The 18,677-nt window shown below is 35.5% G+C and overlaps 1 protein-coding gene across 3 annotated transcripts in view; it reads left to right on the top strand.

Moving 5' to 3' along the window:
- Positions 1 to 600: 600 nt before the first annotated feature.
- The window catches only part of LOC133549256 (calcitonin gene-related peptide-like), a 21,668-nt gene continuing 3,591 nt past the window's right edge, over positions 601 to 18,677 (top strand). Inside the window, exons 1-4 of one of the 3 annotated variants that reach the window (XM_061894480.1) lie at positions 601 to 723; positions 1,368 to 1,459; positions 3,804 to 3,938; positions 13,501 to 14,160. In XM_061894480.1, the coding sequence (XP_061750464.1) occupies positions 1,374 to 1,459; positions 3,804 to 3,938; positions 13,501 to 13,669 (390 nt within the window). In that variant the 5' untranslated portion in view covers positions 601 to 723; positions 1,368 to 1,373 and the 3' untranslated portion in view covers positions 13,670 to 14,160. Of the gene's footprint in view, positions 724 to 1,050; positions 1,180 to 1,367; positions 1,460 to 3,803; positions 3,939 to 13,500; positions 14,161 to 18,677 lie in introns of those variants that run through there. The other 2 variants (XM_061894481.1, XM_061894482.1) reach the window with 2 other exon arrangements.

The raw sequence follows: 18,677 nt of genomic DNA on the forward strand, positions 1-18,677 counted from the left end.
GGCGGAGGCCCGGGCGGCGGCCATCATTAGTGCAGCCGCTGCGCTATCGCTCTATTAGCTCAATTGACTTTGACGGCTCGACGCCGCGCCGCGCTTGACCGCAAACGGCAAAGCGGCCGCCATTACTACTGATATGCAGAAGTTCAGCATTTGCGGTGAGTCATGTTCTTACATAAATTGGCCCGTGCCGAGAGGGCCCGAGTCGGGTTGTGAACAGGGTACGTCACCGTGTAGTGTGGGGCCCTCCCCAGCAGATGGCCCCACCTGAAAGTGGGGGGTGGCGGGGGAGTGCCCTATCAATTTGGCATACAAGATATAATGCAATGGAAAAATACTGTTTTTCGGGGGCGGAGTTGGCGGGGGGGTAAGGTTCCCCCCCACTTTCTCCGCTTCCTATTTCATTAATGACATCAATGCAAATCAGGGAAGTGGTCCATAGGACCGGGGCATTTTGTGAATGGAGCACTTAGTGACTGGGGACGGACGTCAGCGGCATCGTCGCCGCCCCATTGGCCGCCCGCGGACGCCGGCGCCGCCCCATTGGCCGCCTGCGGATAATTAAACACCTACACAGTCAACGCACAAATCCGAGTGATGGGATATATAGGCCGGCACCCCGGCCGCTGCACGCAACAGTCACCGTTGAGCACGAGCGTCGCAAGTTTGGACAAAGTCCCGCCACCAGAGATTCCTTTTTTTCCCGCCGGGTGCTTGTCACATAAGGTGAGTGCCGGCCGGGTTGCGTGACGCCCCGTGATGGTGCGTGGTTGGTAAAAGGATTGGACGGCGGCCGCCGGGGTCACCGCCTGCCTTGCGGAGGCCGGGGAGGCGGTCAAAGGAATGCGGATTAGGGAATTAGAGTGGAGCTAAAAGACGTGGGTATAAGGGGAAGCGTGTGTGTGTGTGAGTGTGTGTGTAACTGTGTGTGTGTGTGCTCATTACACTAATGCACTGGTTCCTCAGGGAGTTGGGAAGATAGGAGTAACCCCCCCTCCCCAGTACAACCTGTCACCCCCTCCTCTCTGCTCCCAGAGCAAAAGCAACATGTAGTGCATACGCTGGGACCCGAATGTCCCCACACACACACACACACACACACACACACACACACACACATACACACCTGCAAGAACGGGCTGTCCCCTCCTGGAGGAACAAGGCGAGGAGCATGATCAGAGGGTGTGTTGTGTGCAGGAGCTCAGGACTTTACGGGAAAAAAACGCCACTCCTTTTTTTTCTGCCACACGCACACGCACACATACACACACACACACACACACACACACACACACACACACATACACACTCACACAAAATGAAGTGGAGGATGAGGCGCTGACAAGGGTCTCTTATGTCTTGCCGCGCAGGGGACCATGGTCATGTTGAAGATCTCCGCTTTCCTCGTCGCCTACGCCCTGGTCATTTGCCAGATGTACTGCTCACAAGCCGCCCCCGCCAGGTGAGACGCGCGCCACCTTTTTGGCATTTTGTGTCAGGACGCTGTAGAGCTTGTGTTTAGGAGGTGTGCGGTTGGAAAGAGTTGAAGTTGAAGGAGATGTCGTTCTGTAATGCTAATAATCCACTTACAGGAAGTTCCTACATCCTATTACTCTTGTCTAATTTGATTGTTCTGCTCGTGGCACGCAGGGGAAAAATAACACAATTAAGACAGGAAAGCTCATTTGGTGGAACTGTGCTGTCCTTTGGAAGAGGAAATGTTCCGTAGAAGAATTTGACTAAACGTGCCCCAAAATACTGGGAAAAAATATATACATTTATATTTTTGTAAAATATTTTATGTGATGTCGGGAAATGAGAATATTTTCATTTATTAGATGTTTAATTTTTCAAAAACAAACAAAAAAAATGTATGCAAAGAATTTTACTAAACATACATCAAAATACAGGGAATTGTTTGAATTTTTTATATGTTTTTTAAATATAAAATTTAAAGATGTTCAGAGAAAAAAAATTCTTGCACTTTTATATTGTATTCATTATTAAATCTATTTTTTAATAATACAAATGAATAAAAAAATCTTCTTTATTAGACCAAATATTTTATTGTTATATTTATTAATTGAGTTATTATTAATTTTATTATTTAATATTATCAATTATTATTATTAAACATTTTGGGGGGATAAATGCAAATATTTTCATTTATTAGGTGTTAAATTTTTCAAAAACGATAAAATATTTTATGTAAAGAATTATACTAAACATGCCTCATAATACAGGGAATTGTTTGAAAAGAACATTCGAAAAAAAAAGTATAACATTTAGAGATGTTCAGTGAAAAAAAAGGCAATACACTTTTAGTTTTTATTCATTATTACATCTATTTTTAAATTAATACAATTGAATAGAATAATTATATTTATTAGATGTTTAATTTTTCAAAAACAATAAAATATTGAATGTAAAGAACTATACCAAACATGCCTCAAAATACAGGGAATTGTTTGAAAAAAAAGTTTTTTAATATACCGGTATACATAAAAATTTGAGATGTTTAAAGAAACAAACATAATATACCTTTATTTTTTATTCTTTATTAAATCTATGTTTTCAATTAATACAATTGAATAGAATAATCATATTTCTTAAATGCTTGTTTTTTCAAAAATAACAAAATATTTTATTATTATTGTATTTATTAATTGGGTTATTATTAAATATTTTTGTGGGATAAATGTGAATATTTTAATTTATTAGATGTTTATTTTTTCAAAATCCAAAACATATTTTATGTAAATAATTATACTAAACATGCCTCAAAATACAGGGAATTGTTTGGAAAAAAAAAGTACAATTTTTAGATGTTCAGAAAAAAATCATAATATGCCTTTATTTTTAATTCATTATCAAATATATTTTTTCAACTAATACAATTTAATAGAGTAATCTTATTTATTAGATGATTATTTTTTCAAAAATGACAAAATATTTTATTATTATTAGATTTATTAATTAAGTCATTATTATTAAACATTTTCTGGGGATAAATGAGTGTTTTCATTTCTTAGATGTTACATTTTAAAAAAATAATACATATTTTATGTAAAGAATTACACTAAACATGCTTTACAATACAGGGACTTTGTTTCAATGTTTTTTTTTGTAGATTTTTTGAAAATTTAGAGATGTTCAGAGAAAAAACATAATATACCTTAATTTTTAAATTCTTTAATATTGTTTTTTTAAATTAATACAATTCAATAAAATAATCTTATTTATTAGATGTTTTTTTAAAATAACTACTTAAGTCGTTATTATTATTATATTTATTAATTGAGTTATTATCAAACATATTTTATGTAAAGAATTATACTAAACATACCTATAGATACAGGGCATTGTTTGAAAAAATATATATTTTTAATATATAAAATTTAGCGATGTTCAGAGAAAAAAAACGTAATATACCTTTTTTTCATTATTACATTTCTTTTTTTTATTGATACAATTGAATTGGATACTCTTCCTTATTATATGTTTATTTGTTCAAAAATAACAAAATATTTTATTATTATTATATTAATTAATTCAGTTATTGATTTAAAAAATTGGGGGGATAAATGAAAATATTTTCATTTATTAAACCTATTTGTGGAATAATATAATTGAATAGAATATTTTTATTTATATATTTATTAATTGAGTCATTATCATTCAAACATTTTTGGGGGGGGTCAATGCTTCTTAATTATTTCCGTATTGTACTCACACACACACACACACACACACACACACACACACACACACACACACACACACACACACGCACTCTCTCTCCACAGACCGGGTTTGGAATCCATGTCGGACCGAGTGACGCTCACGGACTACGAGGCGCGGCGGTTACTCAACGCCATCGTCAAGGAGTTCGTGCAGATGACGGCGGAGGAGATGGAGGCACAGGCGACCGAAGGGAACAGGTGCGTGCGCTGAAGGGGCGGGGCGTGGGCGGAGGGGGCGGGGTCACTAGTGGAAGTAAAGTGGGTACCGATGACGTCAGCAGTGGAGGTAACCTCTCACGTTCTAACATGTCTGTCATGAAGAAATCCCTTCCCCCACCCCTCCCTCGCATGGACAAGTTTGTTTTTTTTAATTTGGGGAGAAAGACGGGGGGAGGGGGGCATGCATTGAAGAACTGTGCATGATGTTAGCCAGGTGGGCTTGCATCCGGTTTCTGGGGAGGGGGTGTACGGGTGTTTGGCACGAGACGAACTGGCATGGGGGAGGGAAAAAAAACCTGAATATATACTGTATGTGTGACTTGAACTGCATGGTTGTAGACAACCACTGTGTACCCCACCGGACATCTAACGGATTTTTCCGACAATGAATCATTCCCAGTGGGTGTCCAAAGCGAGGGCTCGGGGGACATTTTTAAATGAGCGTTTACTAGCTTGTTTATTTGGGCTTGGAATCCACCCGTGTTACCCGGGTGCGGCGTCTGCAAAAAAAGCAGCATCGTGTATCGCCACCAAACTGCGGGCTCTATCTTGTGAAGTATTCCAACACAGCGTTATTGTTCAAAATGTTTGTTCAAAATATCACATATACTCGTTAAATAAGTCTCTAATGAATACTTAGGTCTGCTACGTTACTTAATTTTAACGTTGGATCTTTACGGTGGTACTTGAGGGTTGAAAAAAAGTTTAAGCATAATTCATTCATAAATAAATATTTTCTTAAAGTCAGTAGGTCTTATTGTGAAAGTCGCTGGAATTTTACTGAAAAAAAAAAACAAGTACTGTTTTTGCATTTCTAGAAAAGCACATTAGAAACAACTGGAGAGTTTTAAATTGAAAAAAGTGGTAGCTCAGTCGTGAGAATTTTACCGACTTCACAGTTAAATTAATTTTCTATACATATTTAAACATTTTCACAATTAACAATAATTGGTGTGTGAAAAAAAACAAAAAACTGGAATCTAAGTCGCCAAAAATGTATCTTAAAAAAATGCTATTTTAAACACCAAATTATTGTTAATTGGAAAAATAAATAAAACATTTATATAAACTTAATTTTACTGTAAAATACATTTAAAAAAATGTATAAATACAAATAAATTATATATATATATATATATATATATATATATATATATATATATATATATATATATATATATATATATATATGTACAAAATAGGTATATACAAATTTCATAAAATTTATAAATGTTTTTTTACAGCGTACTACATTATGCTTAAAAGTATGCAGCTCGCAAGAACATCCATCCATTTCCTACCGCTTATTCCCTTTTGGGGTCGCGGGGCTCGCTGGCGCCTGGACAAGTCGACATCTCATCGCAGGCTCGCAAGAACATACACTTACTAATTACAATTAATAATAAATAATAACAATACTTTAAAGATCAAGTTTAAGCGCAAATGAAAATACAGAGTCACCACTTTAGTCATAATTTTTGCGCTTACAAAACGTCGTACTGAAGTCTCCACTATATGCTTATAAGTCTGCAGCTCGTAAGAGTATACAGCTACTAATTATATTCATCCATCCATTTACTACCGCTTATTCCCTTCGGGGTCGCGGGGGGAGCTGGAGCCTATCTAAATATAATTAATAATAAATAATAATAGTACTTAAAAAATAAAGTTTAGGGGAAATGTAAATACAGCGTCACCACTTTAGTCATAATATTTGCGCTTAAAATAACGTCTCTATTACTTTAGTTCCAGACCTCTTGTGTTTGTTTGATATTGCCATTACTGCCACATGTGGTGAGAAAGTGTATTACACCTGAGCACTGCTGCGCCCCACATGGATGAGAAAGATATATTTTTTGGCAGCGCTCTAGGGGGCGCTGTCATAAAGAGCTGTAAAAACAACAACGGTAGATTCTATTGGGAAAAAACTGTCAGCTCGGTGGTGAGAATTTTACCGTAAAAATTACGGTGGTAGTGTTTTTACAATTTACAGTAATTTGCGGTAAAACACAAATTCTGGCGACTGAGATTCTATTTTTTTTAAACCGTAAAATCTACAGATATTTTTTTTACAGTGAATTACGAAGTTTTCACACAATCATGGATTTAACATTAGTTTTATTTTTTTAGCATTTCTGAATTGTACATTTTAAGCCTGAAAATGGCTAAATTAACTAAAAATATTGATACTACAGTTTAATTGGCTCAGCCTCAGGCAACGTCACTACAGTGGATTAAACAGCGTTAAGGTGACTATGTGAGTGTTATTTCAAGTCTAGAGGGCTCTGAAAATGTCAAAAACTTCGTTTATGAGGTCGTAAACAGTTTTTTTAATGTTATTTTGCAGAAACTGCGATGATCGATGGATTCTTTACTGTAAACTCCTTTGTTTCACAAAGATTAGCATAATGGTTTTTAACCTTTTTTACCCTGAAGCCAAAATTTTCCACTGCACAACTCGTAATAACTGATGAAAGATACATTTGCGTACAATTAAATGAGCAAACTCTAACTAAATTAATAATAAGTATTAATAATGGATATGTTTCTGAAATAGGCTGTCAATAAAACTAAAGTGCAAATGAAAATACAATTTCACCACTTTTGTCATATTTTTTGCGCTTAAGAAACTTCTCTATGACATCAGCTCCAGACTTCTTCTGTTTGTTTGATATTGTCATTACTGCCGCAAGTGGTGGAAAAGTGTGTAACAAGTGAGTGCTGCCACGGCCCTATACGGACCACAGCTAAGAAACAAATATTATTTGGAGGCCCTTTAGGGGGCGCTGATGGCTGAGTAAGAAAAGCGCTGTAAAAACAACAACTGTATATTTTACAAAATAACAAACAAACTGGGGGCTCAGTCGTGGGATTTTTACAGTCAAGATAACATTGCTAGCATGTTTCAAATTTACAGTGATTTGGGGTAAAAACATTGCAAATTTTAGGGAAAAATTCTGGAGATTTAAAAGTCTACAGATTTTTTTCTGAGTGTGTTACATTTGCTACATTGCGCTACGAAGTCCCCAGTATCACTCTATTGTTGATGTTTTTTTCTAGCATTTTATGCCTAAATTAAGCATTTTAAATGACTAAATCGTCTAAATTACCCCAAAATTTTGAAACTACAGTACAATAGGCTACTATATAAGGCCAAATCGATATGAATGCCCTGTTCAGAATTCTGGCTACTGATTAGCTCAGTCTTCAGTTTTCAAAATTACAATATTGGATTAAACAGCGTTAATATTATTTCATTTCTGGACTAGTCATAATTTTTGCGCCTAAAAAAACCTCTCTGTAGAGTATTAAACTCTGAGAGACTGATACCACAGCGGTACTTTGGTTTGGTAAGTATATGTAATACACAAGTCAAATTAATATTTTTGTTATCTAATTAAACAACATTCTGTGTCGTATGTCATAAATGTTTAAATTATAGTACTAGAGACATAATATAAAACATACATGCACAAACAAGCTGTCAATATATTGCAGTTCCACAATAGCATTAGCCACATTAGCAGCAGCAATGCAATCCTAACAGTGAGATGTTAGCCGGTAGCTTCTTAACAACATAGCACCAATAATGTTCTTAAAACACCACTTAACATTACACAAACACAGTAATGTATATTAATAATCTAAATGAGTCTTATATAATCATCAACATACTCACATCTTCGAAGACTAGAGCACCGATTGAACGTAGCAGAGAGGACAAGTTACAACACATTAAGACAAGTCAAAAGGGAAGCGGAAGTGACACGATCAGGAAATGCTTCAAAATAAAAGTCTCTGAAAACGTTTATTAACGCAGAGAATTCCTAAAATTGTCCTTTACTTAAGATCCGAACTTCTGCTGTTGGATACAGAGCCGTGCATAGAGAGCGTATTGGCCAACTCTAGACCCTATAGTCATGTGAAAAATGAACACCAAACCAGTAATATTACCCTTGATTTTAATCGTATTTTATGATTATGTTAAACTTACTTACAGTTTGCGACCTTGTCAAATGATATGAAAGCATGTGTTGGTCACAGATATTATTATTTATTTAATACATAAACATTCAGGCTGGTTAGAAAATAATTATTAACCAAATCTATTTCATGCGAAGGGACTCTTATAAAATACATGTACGTAAAACTATGTTGTGCTAAAATAAATACAGTAAATTAATAAAAAATACGTTTCTAAAGTAAAATGTCAATAAAAGTAAAGTCCAAATGATTATGCACATTTTTTGCACTTCAGAAACTTTTCTTTGACTTTATGACTACCATGAATAAGCACCAGCGCCCCCCGCGACCCCAAAGGGAATAAGCGGTAGAAAATTGATGGATGGATGGAAATGATTAATGTGGACCCTGACTTAAACAAGTTGAAAAACTTGTTCGGGTGTTACCATTTAGTGGTCAATTGTATGGAATATGTACTGTATTGTGCAATCTACTAATAAAAGTCTCAATCAATCAATCAATCAATCAATCAATCAATCAATCAATCAATCAATCAATCAATCAATCAATCAATCAATTAGCTCCAGACTTCTTGTGCTTGTTTGAGATTGTCATTACTGCCCCAAGTGGTGGAAAAGTGTATTACAACAAAGTACCGCTGCCGCTCATACGCATACTTTTTGGCGGCCCTCTAGGGTCCCCGACCCTATGGTTAAGAAACACTGAAGAAACCATTTTTGCTACCAATGTTAAACCTGAGTTGGCCATACTCTCTCCAGTTTGAAATTGTCATTACTGCCACAAGTGGTGGAAATGTGTATTACAAGTATACGGACCGCAGCTGAGAAACACATATTTTTTGGCGGCCCTCTTGGGCCCCAACCCTATGGTTAAGAAACACTGTCCTAAATTTATTGTAAAAAAAACACTTATGTGGCTACAGGGCGCCATGTTTGCTACCAATTTTAAACCTCAATTGGCCATACGCTCTCGTTTGATTTTGTCATTACTGCCACAAGTGGTGGAAATGTGTATTATAATTATGCGGACCACAGCTGAGAGACATATTTTTTGGTGGCCCTCTTGGGCTCCCACCCTATGGTTAAGAAACACTGGGTTACAGTATATTGACCAATGTCATATTTTAGGTTTTTGAAATGAACCGCAATTTTTATTTGAGATGATTCTAAATGAATTTAAGAAGATTAAAAATCGATTTTTTTTAATGGATTTTATTTTATTTTATTTTTTAATCTGTCCTGTCCAGCCACTTTATTAAATGTTAGAGTATAATTTTTCAATAAAACCAAGTTTTCTCAAAAATAATATAACTTTTTATCTATTTTATGGAAGAATGTAGTTGAACTGGCACCCAATGTTAGTAAAAATGTATTGATTTTGAATCAAGAATAGTTTTGAATCGAGAATCAATTCTGAATGGAATCGTTTAAATCTTGTGCTGTCCAAAGATTTACAACCCTATGATTTGGCCTTTCCTTTTTTGAAGAATTGATTAACGATTCATAATCGATTTAAGACTAAAAATCGATTTTTCTTAAATTAGATTTTTTATTTTATTTTTTTATTTATTTTAAAAAAAAATCTGTCCTGCACTTTATTAAATGTTAGGGTATATTTTCTATTTTTTAAACAAAACTAAGTTTTCTTATATGTAATATAGGTTTTTTTTAATCTATTGTATGGAGGAATGTAGTTAATCATTGAACTGGCACCCAATGTTAGTAAAAAAGTTTTATAAACTTATAAAATTTTGAATCGATTCTGAACAGAATAATTTGAATCGCGTGTTGCCAAAAGATTTATAACTGCAATATTTTAGCATATGTAATGTATAGAATGTATGAAAATGGCCGTTCCCTTTTTGGAAGAATTGATTGATGATTCTTAATCGATTTAAAATGATTAAAAAGATTTTCTTTTTTTTAATTTAATTTATTATTTTTTTTTAATAAATTTTTTTTATCTGTCCTGTCCAGCCACTTTATTAAATGTTTGGGGAGATACCGTATTTCCCTGAATTGCCGCCGGGGCGCTAATTAATTTAAAACCTCTTCTCACTCTTGCGCTTACCAAAGGCATGCGGTAAAAGTAAGCATGCGCTAATTATTTTAAAACCTCTTCTCACTCCGGCACTTACCAGAGGCATGCAGTAAACATTTGAGTGTGATGTAAGCTTGGACCTTAAATTTTACTGAATAGCTCTTAATCTTGTTCCCTTTATGCGATTTCAAATTACCGGTATTGAAATCAGCCTCCTCCATTTTGAAAATGATGATAGGGGAAGTGTCACTCGTGACCTCACGAGTTTGACCAGGCGGTAATACTAAGCATGCTCTAATTATTTTGCGAAGCGAGTTTGACCCGGTAGTAATTCAAGGCAGGCGAATACTATATGCCCTGCGGCAATTCAAGGAAACACGGTAGATTTAAAAAAATAAAACAAAAAAAACCCCAATTTTTCTTTTTAGTATATAGCTTTTTATCTATTTTATTGAGGAATGTAGTTAATCATTGAACTGGCACCCAAGGTTAATAAAAAAAGTATTAATTTTGAATTGAGAATTGTTTTGACTCGATTTTAAATGGAATCGTTTGAATCGTGTGTTGCCCAAAGATTTGTAGCTCCAATATTTTAGCATATTTAATGGACAGAATGTATGAAAATGGCCTTTCCTTTTTTTGAAGAATTGTTTAACGATTCTTAATCGATTTAAGAAAATTAAAAATCGATTTTCTAAATTAAATCTTCTATTTTATTTAATTATTATTGTTTTTTTAAATCTGTCCCGTCCAGCCACTTTATTAAATGTCGCTCCCCATCCTACACAGCAGAGTTTTACAAGTATTTTCAAAGACAGCTATTGTCCTCTTGTAGGGTGTGCTGAACTCAATATTACACAAAGTTTTGTGATAACTTAGATACAATTATTCTGATATTTTGTCAATCATTGAACTGGCACCCAGTGTTAGTAAAAAAGTATTGATTTTGAATCGAGAATTGTTCTGACTCGATTCTGAATGGAACCGTTTGAATCGTGTGTCGCCTAAAGATTTATAGCTCCAATATTCTAGCATACTTAATGTAAATAATGTTTGAAAGTGGCCTTTCCCTTTTTTGAAGAATTTTTTAACATTTGTTAAACGATTAGAAAGATTTAAAAAATCTATTTTTTAAATGAAATCTTTTATTTTATTTTTATTCATTTTTTAAAAACCTGTCCTGTCCAGCCACTTTATTAAATGGTTGAGTAATATATATATATTTTTAACAAAACCAAGTGTTCTTGTAAGTAATATAGCTTTTTATTTATTTTATGGAGGAATGTAGTGTGAAGCTCAAACACTGATGACGTATATTAAACAAGACAAGAAGCAAGGAATTAAATACAGACATAATTAAATTTAGCTCAATTGAGGAGAAACTTGAGACACTTTACCCTTGTACAGTGTTGTCCCACGCTCTGACAAAAGATTTTACGCCTCCTCTTTTATTTGGAATTTCTCTGATTACATGGCAACAGCTGTTTCTAAGGGAAGGGGGTCGTAAACTGCCATCGCATTTGGTTACAAAACAATTCAAAGAAAAGGTCGTAAAAGAGTTCAGAGAAAAAGTGCCTGGAGGGAGGTCAGGCCCTGCCTCCTCTGTCCATTTCATTAAAAAATGTTTTAATGAAATCTTTTATTTTATTTTTCATTATTTAAAAAAAAAAAACCTGTCCTGTCCAGACACTTTATTAAATGTTTGGGTAGATTTTTTTTAAATTGTTTTAACAAAACCAAGTTTTATTATAAGTTATATAGCTTTTTATCTATTTTATGGAGGAATGTAGTGTCAAGCTCAAACACTGATGACGTATATTAAACAAGACAAGAAGCAAGGAATTAAATAGAGACATAATTCAATTTAGCTCAATTGAGGAGCAACTTGAGACACTGTACTCTTGTACAATGTTGTCCCACGCTCTGACAAAATATTTTACGCCTCCTCTTTTATTTGGAATTTCCCTGATTACATGGCAACAGCTGTTTCTAAGAGAAGGGGGTCGTAAACTGCCATCGCCTTTGGTTACAGAACAAATCAAAGAAAAGTTCGTAAAACAGTTCAAAGAAAAGGTGCCTGGAAGGAGGTCAGGCCCTGCCTCCTCTCTCCTTTGTAGATCTCGGGTCAAGACAAAATCTTCCTGTGGGTTACAATATATCAAAGAAACCAACACCTTCATGTCGCTCCCCATCTTACACAGTCGAGTTTTACAAGTCTTTTCAAAAACAGCTATTGTCCTCTCGCAGGGCGTGCTGAACTCGATGTAACGCAAAGTTTTGTGATAACTTAGATACAATTCTTCTAATATTTAGTCAATCATTGAACTGGCACCCAGTGTTAGTAAAAAAGTATTGATTTTGAATCGAGAATTGTTCTGACTCGATTGTGAATGGAACCGTTTGAATCGTGTGTCGCCTAAAGATTTATAGCTCCAATATTCTAGCATACTTAATGTAAATAACGTTTGAAAGTGGCCTTTCCCTTTTTTGAAGAATTTTTTAACATTTGTTAAACGATTAGAAAGATTTAAAAAATCTATTTTTTAAATGAAATCTTTTATTTTATTTTTATTCATTTTTTAAAAACCTGTCCTGTCCAGCCACTTTATTAAATGGTTGAGTAATATATATATTTTTTTAACAAAACCAAGTGTTCTTGTAAGTAATATAGCTTTTTATTTATTTTATGAAGGAATGTAGTGTGAAGCTCAAACACTGATGACGTATATTAAACAAGACAAGAAGCAAGGAATTAAATACAGACATAATTAAATTTAGCTCAATTGAGGAGAAACTTGAGACACTTTACCCTTGTACAGTGTTATCCCACGCTCTGACAAAAGATTTTACGCCTCCTCTTTTATTTGGAATTTCTCTGAATACATGGCAACAGCTGTTTCTAAGGGAAGGGGGTCGTAAACTGCCATCGTATTTGGTTACAAAGCAATTCAAAGAAAAGGTCGTAAAAGAGTTCAGAGAAAAAGTGCCTGGAGGGAGGTCAGGCCCTGCCTCCTCTCCGCTTTGTAGATCTCGGGTCAAGACAAAATCTTCCTGTGGGTTACAATACATCAAAGAAACTAACACCTTCATGTCGCTCCCCATCCTACACAGCGGCGTTTTAAAAGTATTTTCAAAGACAGCTATTGTCCTCTTGTAGGGCGAGCTGAACACAAAGTTTTGTGATAACTTAGATAAAATTCTTCTGATATTTAGTCAATCATTGAACTGGCACCCAGTGTTAGTAAAAAAGTATTGATTTTGAATCGAGAATTGTTCTGAATTGTGTGTTACCTAAAGATTTATAGCAGCAATATTTTAGCATATTTAACGTACAGGATGTATGAAAATGGCCTTTCCCTTTCCCCCTTCGCTGGAAAAAGTTTGGACACCCCCTGATGTAAAAATCGGCCCTCAGTCCGAGACCTCCGGTGGGATGAATGAACTCCTGCATGTCTTTTCTTCCCTGCTTTCTATGAGCCTTGTTCTCTGCATGTGATCTGTGTCCCCTCCCCGACAGCATGGACAGACCCCTAACCAAGCGCTGCTCCAACCTCAGCACCTGCGTGCTGGGCAAACTGTCTCAGGAGCTGCACAAGTTGCAGACGTTCCCTCGCACCAACGTGGGAGCGAGCACGCCCGGCAAGAAGCGCTATGCAGGCTACGGCGAGGCGTTCCAGACCATCTAAACCCCCTTCCACCTCCCCGCCCCTGCCTGACCCCATTTCCCCCCCTGCACCCTCCCGCCTTGTCATTGTCTACCATTAGGCCTCATTGGCAAGTGCATGTTGGCATGAGCTGCCTGACTGACACCTTAAAAAATTATAAAAAAATTCAAATAAAATACAAATATCCCCATTTTAGGCAGAGCCTCCACATGTCAGACAATCGGATGCTCTTTGCCTCGTCAAACCTACACCCTGGCAGAGAAGCAGGGACCACACACACACACACACACACACACACACCTCACTATAATATGAATAAATGCCCCGCTCAGCAGACGCCATCTTTCTTGCTCAATAAACATATTTTTCTACCAGAAAGCCTTAGTTCCCCTTCATTCACACGCTGCCAGTAAGGCGCAGAACACTGTGCTCTGGCCAAAAAAATTGACTTAAGTAGGCTTTTAGAGGCACCGAGAGGCAAGGGGGTGCGGCTTTAAAGCCACCTTTTGAAGGTAAGGAAACACAGGAAATATTCAGTCTGTCAGAAAAAAAAAAAAAAAAGTCTGTAGATTTTAACGTGAAAAATGAAAAAGTGGTACAGCACCCCACGCGAACCCGAAAGGGACAAGCAGTAGAAAATGGATGGATAAATGGATGGATGGGTACCGTTTGGACAGTTACAGTGTGCACCTTTAATATATATATATATATATATATATATATATATATATATATATATATATATATATATATGTATATATATATATATATATATATATATATATATATATATATATATATATATACTCTATATATGTATATATATATATAACTGTGGTTTATCCGTTAAGTTAGGAAAAACACAGAGGCTATTTTGTCCTAACCAGCTTGTTTCTCAGGTTTCCCTGCTCTTCAGGGGAGTTTATAAACTTCAGAGGCTATTTCATCCCTACAAGCCTGTTTTGCAGGTTTCCCCGCTCTTCGAGGGGGGTTTATAAACTTCAGAGGCTATTTCATCCCTACAAGCCTGTTTCGCAGGTTTCACTGCTCTTCAGGGGAGTTTATAAACTTCAGAGGCTATTTCATCCTTACAAGCCTGTTTAGCAGGTTTCCCTGCTCTTCAGGGGAGTTTATAAACTTCAGAAGCTATTTCATCCCTACAAGCCTGTTTCTCAGGTTTCCTTAGTCTTGCAGGGGATTTGATACACTTCAGAGACTATTTCATCCCTACAAGCATGTTTCGCAGGTTTCACTGCTCTTCAGGGGAGTTTATAAACTTCAGAGGCCATTTCATCCCTACAAGCCTGTTTAGCAGGTTTCCCTGCTCTTCAGGGGAGTTTATAAACTTCAGAGGCTATTTCATCCCTACAAGCCTGTTTCTCAGGTTTCCCTAGTCTTGCAGGGGAGTTGATACACTTCAGAGAGTATATCATCCCTACAAGCCTGTTTCTCAGGTTTCCCTAGTCTTGCAAGGGATTTGATAGACTTCGGAGACTATTTTATCCCTACAAGCCTGTTTCGCAGGTTTCCCTGCTCTTCAGGGCAGTTTATAAACTTCAGAGGCTATTTCATCCCTGCAAGCCTGTTTTGCAGGTTTCCCTAATCTTAAGGGGAGTTTATCAATCAACCAATCAATCAATGTGTATTTATATAGCCCTAAATCCCATGTGTCTCAAAGGGCTGCACAAACCACAACGACATCCTCGGTACAGAGCCCAAATAAGGGCAAGGAAAAAATCACCCCAATGGGACGTCGGTAACAGTGACTATGAGAAACCTTGGACAGGGAAACCCACAAAACAGGCTTGTAGGGATGAAATAGCCTCTGTGTTTTTTCTTGACCTAACTTTTATTTCGCTCTACCCCTATTGAGCACTGTATACCGGATAAACCACAGTAACCTTGACTACACACACACACACACACACACACGCAATATATATATATATATATATATATATATATATATATATATATATATATACATACATATAATTGTATATAACTATATGTATATATATATATGTGTGTGTATATATATATATGTATGTATATATGTATATATATATATATATATATATATATATGTATATATATATATATATATATATATATGTGTGTGTGTATATATATATGTAAGTATATATATATTTATATATATATATAAGTATATATATATATATATATATATATATATATATATATATATATATATATATATATATATATATATATATATATATATATACAATTACAGTATTGACCCTTGGGAAGTTGTACCCCTCTCTCCACCTTGTCCCAAATATTCCTGCTGTGTTTTTTGGCCGCACATTTTTTTGTCTGTTTTTTTATGTTATTAATGTTTTATGATTAATAACTTGCCCTCCCCCCACACCTTGTCATATATCCCAAACTTGTCCCAATCATTTGTGCTGCACATTGTTTGTCTTTTACAGTTTCGATTCTATCAAAATTTTATGATTATAACGATGACCTCCACCCCCCACACTCCCATCTTGTGAAAATCCCCCTAAGCTTGTCCTAATCGTTTGTGCTACATTAGTGCTGCACATGTTTTTGTCGAACAATAATAGTTATATTATTATATATATATTTTGTTTAACGACTAAAGTTGTTATGTTCTTAACATTTTGTGAATCATAGCGAGCCTTGTCAATATCACCCCAAATGTTTCTGCTACTTTTGTTCTGGTTTGTGAATCATAAATATTTGGGTTTAACTATTGTACTTAGTAACGTTTTATGATTTATAACCCCCCCTCCCCTCCCCCTGTCTCATAAAATCTACCCAAACGTGTCCTTTCCATTTGTGCTACAATTGTGCAGTGTTTGTGCCGCAGCATTATTTGGTTTAACTGTTACAGTTTTTAGGTAGTCATGTTTTATGATTCATAGCCCCTCCCCTACATTGTCAAAATCTCCCCGAACATGTCCTATTCATTTGTGCTACATTTGTGTGGTTTTTGTGCCACAGCAATATTTGGTTCAACTATTACAGTTTTTAAGTTAGTGACCTTTTATGATTCATAGCCCCTCCCCCACTTTGGCAAAATATCCCCAAACTTTTCCTATTAATTTGTGCTAAATTTATGCGGTGTTTGTGCTGCAGAATTATTTGGTTTAACTCTTACAGTTTTTAAGGTAGTGACGTTTTATGATTCATAGCCCCTCCCCCCACTTTGGCAAAATCAGTCCAACTATTGTAGTGTTTAAGTATTACCGCTTTATGATTCATAACATCCCCTTCCCTCCTTGTCAAAATCAGCCCAAATGTGTCTCAAACGTTTGTGTTGAAAAAAAACTTTTGTGTTGCAAAAAAACCTTTTGTCTAACTGTAATAATTATGTTATTAACGTTTCATGATTTACAACCAGCTCCCCCATCTTTGTCAAAATCCTCCCTAACTTGCCCCAATTGTTTGTGTTGAATTTTTGGTCTAAAATACTATAGTTTTTATGTTATTAACATTTTATCATTCATAAACAGTCCGCTCCCACAATGTCAAAATCTTCCAGTCCTCTTCCCATTTGTTTGTGCTACTTTTGTGCCGTTTTTTTTGCCTGCAAAAATATTTTGTTTTAATACAGTTTTTTTGTTATTAATGTTTTATAATTCATAACCATCCTGGTGCAAATCTCCCCAAACTTGTCCCAAACGTTTGTGCCACATTTGTGCTGGATTGTGCTGCAAAAGTATATTGCTCAGTATTAAGTTTTTATGACTCCAAAAGGGACAAGCGGTAGAAAATGGATGGATGGATGTTATTAACATTTAAGAGTCATAAACCGTACTCCCACCTTGTCAAAATATCACAATGCTCTTCCCATTCGTTTGTGCTAATTTTGTGCTTTTTTTTGCTGCAAATATATTGGTTAAACTAATATAGCTTTTATGTATTAACATTTTATTATTCATAACCAGTCACCCCCACCTTGTCAAAATCTCCCCAAACTTTATTGGCATTTTATGAGTAACAGCCTGTCCCCTCACCTTGTCAAAATCCCCATCCTCTTCCCATTCGTTTGTGCTGCTTTTGTGCTGTTTTTTGCTGTAAAAATATTAAGTTGAACTATTGTAGATTTTATGTTATTAACATTTTATTATCCATAACTAGTCTCCCCACCTTGGCAAAATTTCACAATCAACTTTCCGTTCGTTTGTCCTACTTTTGTGCGGTTTTTGCTGCAAAAATATTTAGTTAAACTAATATAGCTTTTATTTTATTAACATTTTATTATTCATTACCAGTCACTCCCACCTTGTCAAAATCTCCCCAAACTTTATTGGCATTTTATGAGTAACAGCCTGTCCCCTCACCTTGTCAAAATCCCCATCCTCTTCCCATTCATTTGTGCTGCTTTTGTGCTGTTTTTTTCTGCAAAAATATTAAGTTGAACTATTGTGGATTTCATGTTATTAACATTTTATTCTCCATAACTAGTCTCCCCACCTTGACAAAATTTCACAATCAACTTTCCGTTCGCTTGTCCTACTTTTGTGCTGTTTTTTGCTGCAAAAATATTAGTTAAACTAATATAGCTTTTATTTTATTAACATTTTATTATTCATAACCAGTCACCCCCACCTTGTCAAAATCACCCCAAACTTTATTAGCATTTTATTAATCATAGGCCTGCCCCCCCCCGCACCTTGTCAAAATCACCCATCCACTTCCAATTCGTTTGTGCTATTTTTGTGCTGTTTTTTGCTCCAAAAATATTAAGTTGAACTATTGTAGCTTTTATGTTAATAACATTTTATTATCCATAACTAGTCTCCCCACCTTGACAAAATCTCGCAATCATCTTCCTGTTCGTTTGTCCTACTTTTGTGCGGTTTTTGCTGCAAAAATATTTAGTTAAACTAATGTAGCTTTTATGTTATCAACATTTTATTATTCATAACTAGTCACCCCCACCTTGTCAAAATCTCCCCATACTTAATTAGCATTTTCTGAGTACACTAATGTAGCTTTTATGTTATTAACATTTTATTATTCATAACCTGTC

This window comes from Nerophis ophidion, linkage group LG03 (assembly GCF_033978795.1).
Source record: "Nerophis ophidion isolate RoL-2023_Sa linkage group LG03, RoL_Noph_v1.0, whole genome shotgun sequence".
NCBI lineage: Eukaryota > Metazoa > Chordata > Actinopteri > Syngnathiformes > Syngnathidae > Nerophis > Nerophis ophidion.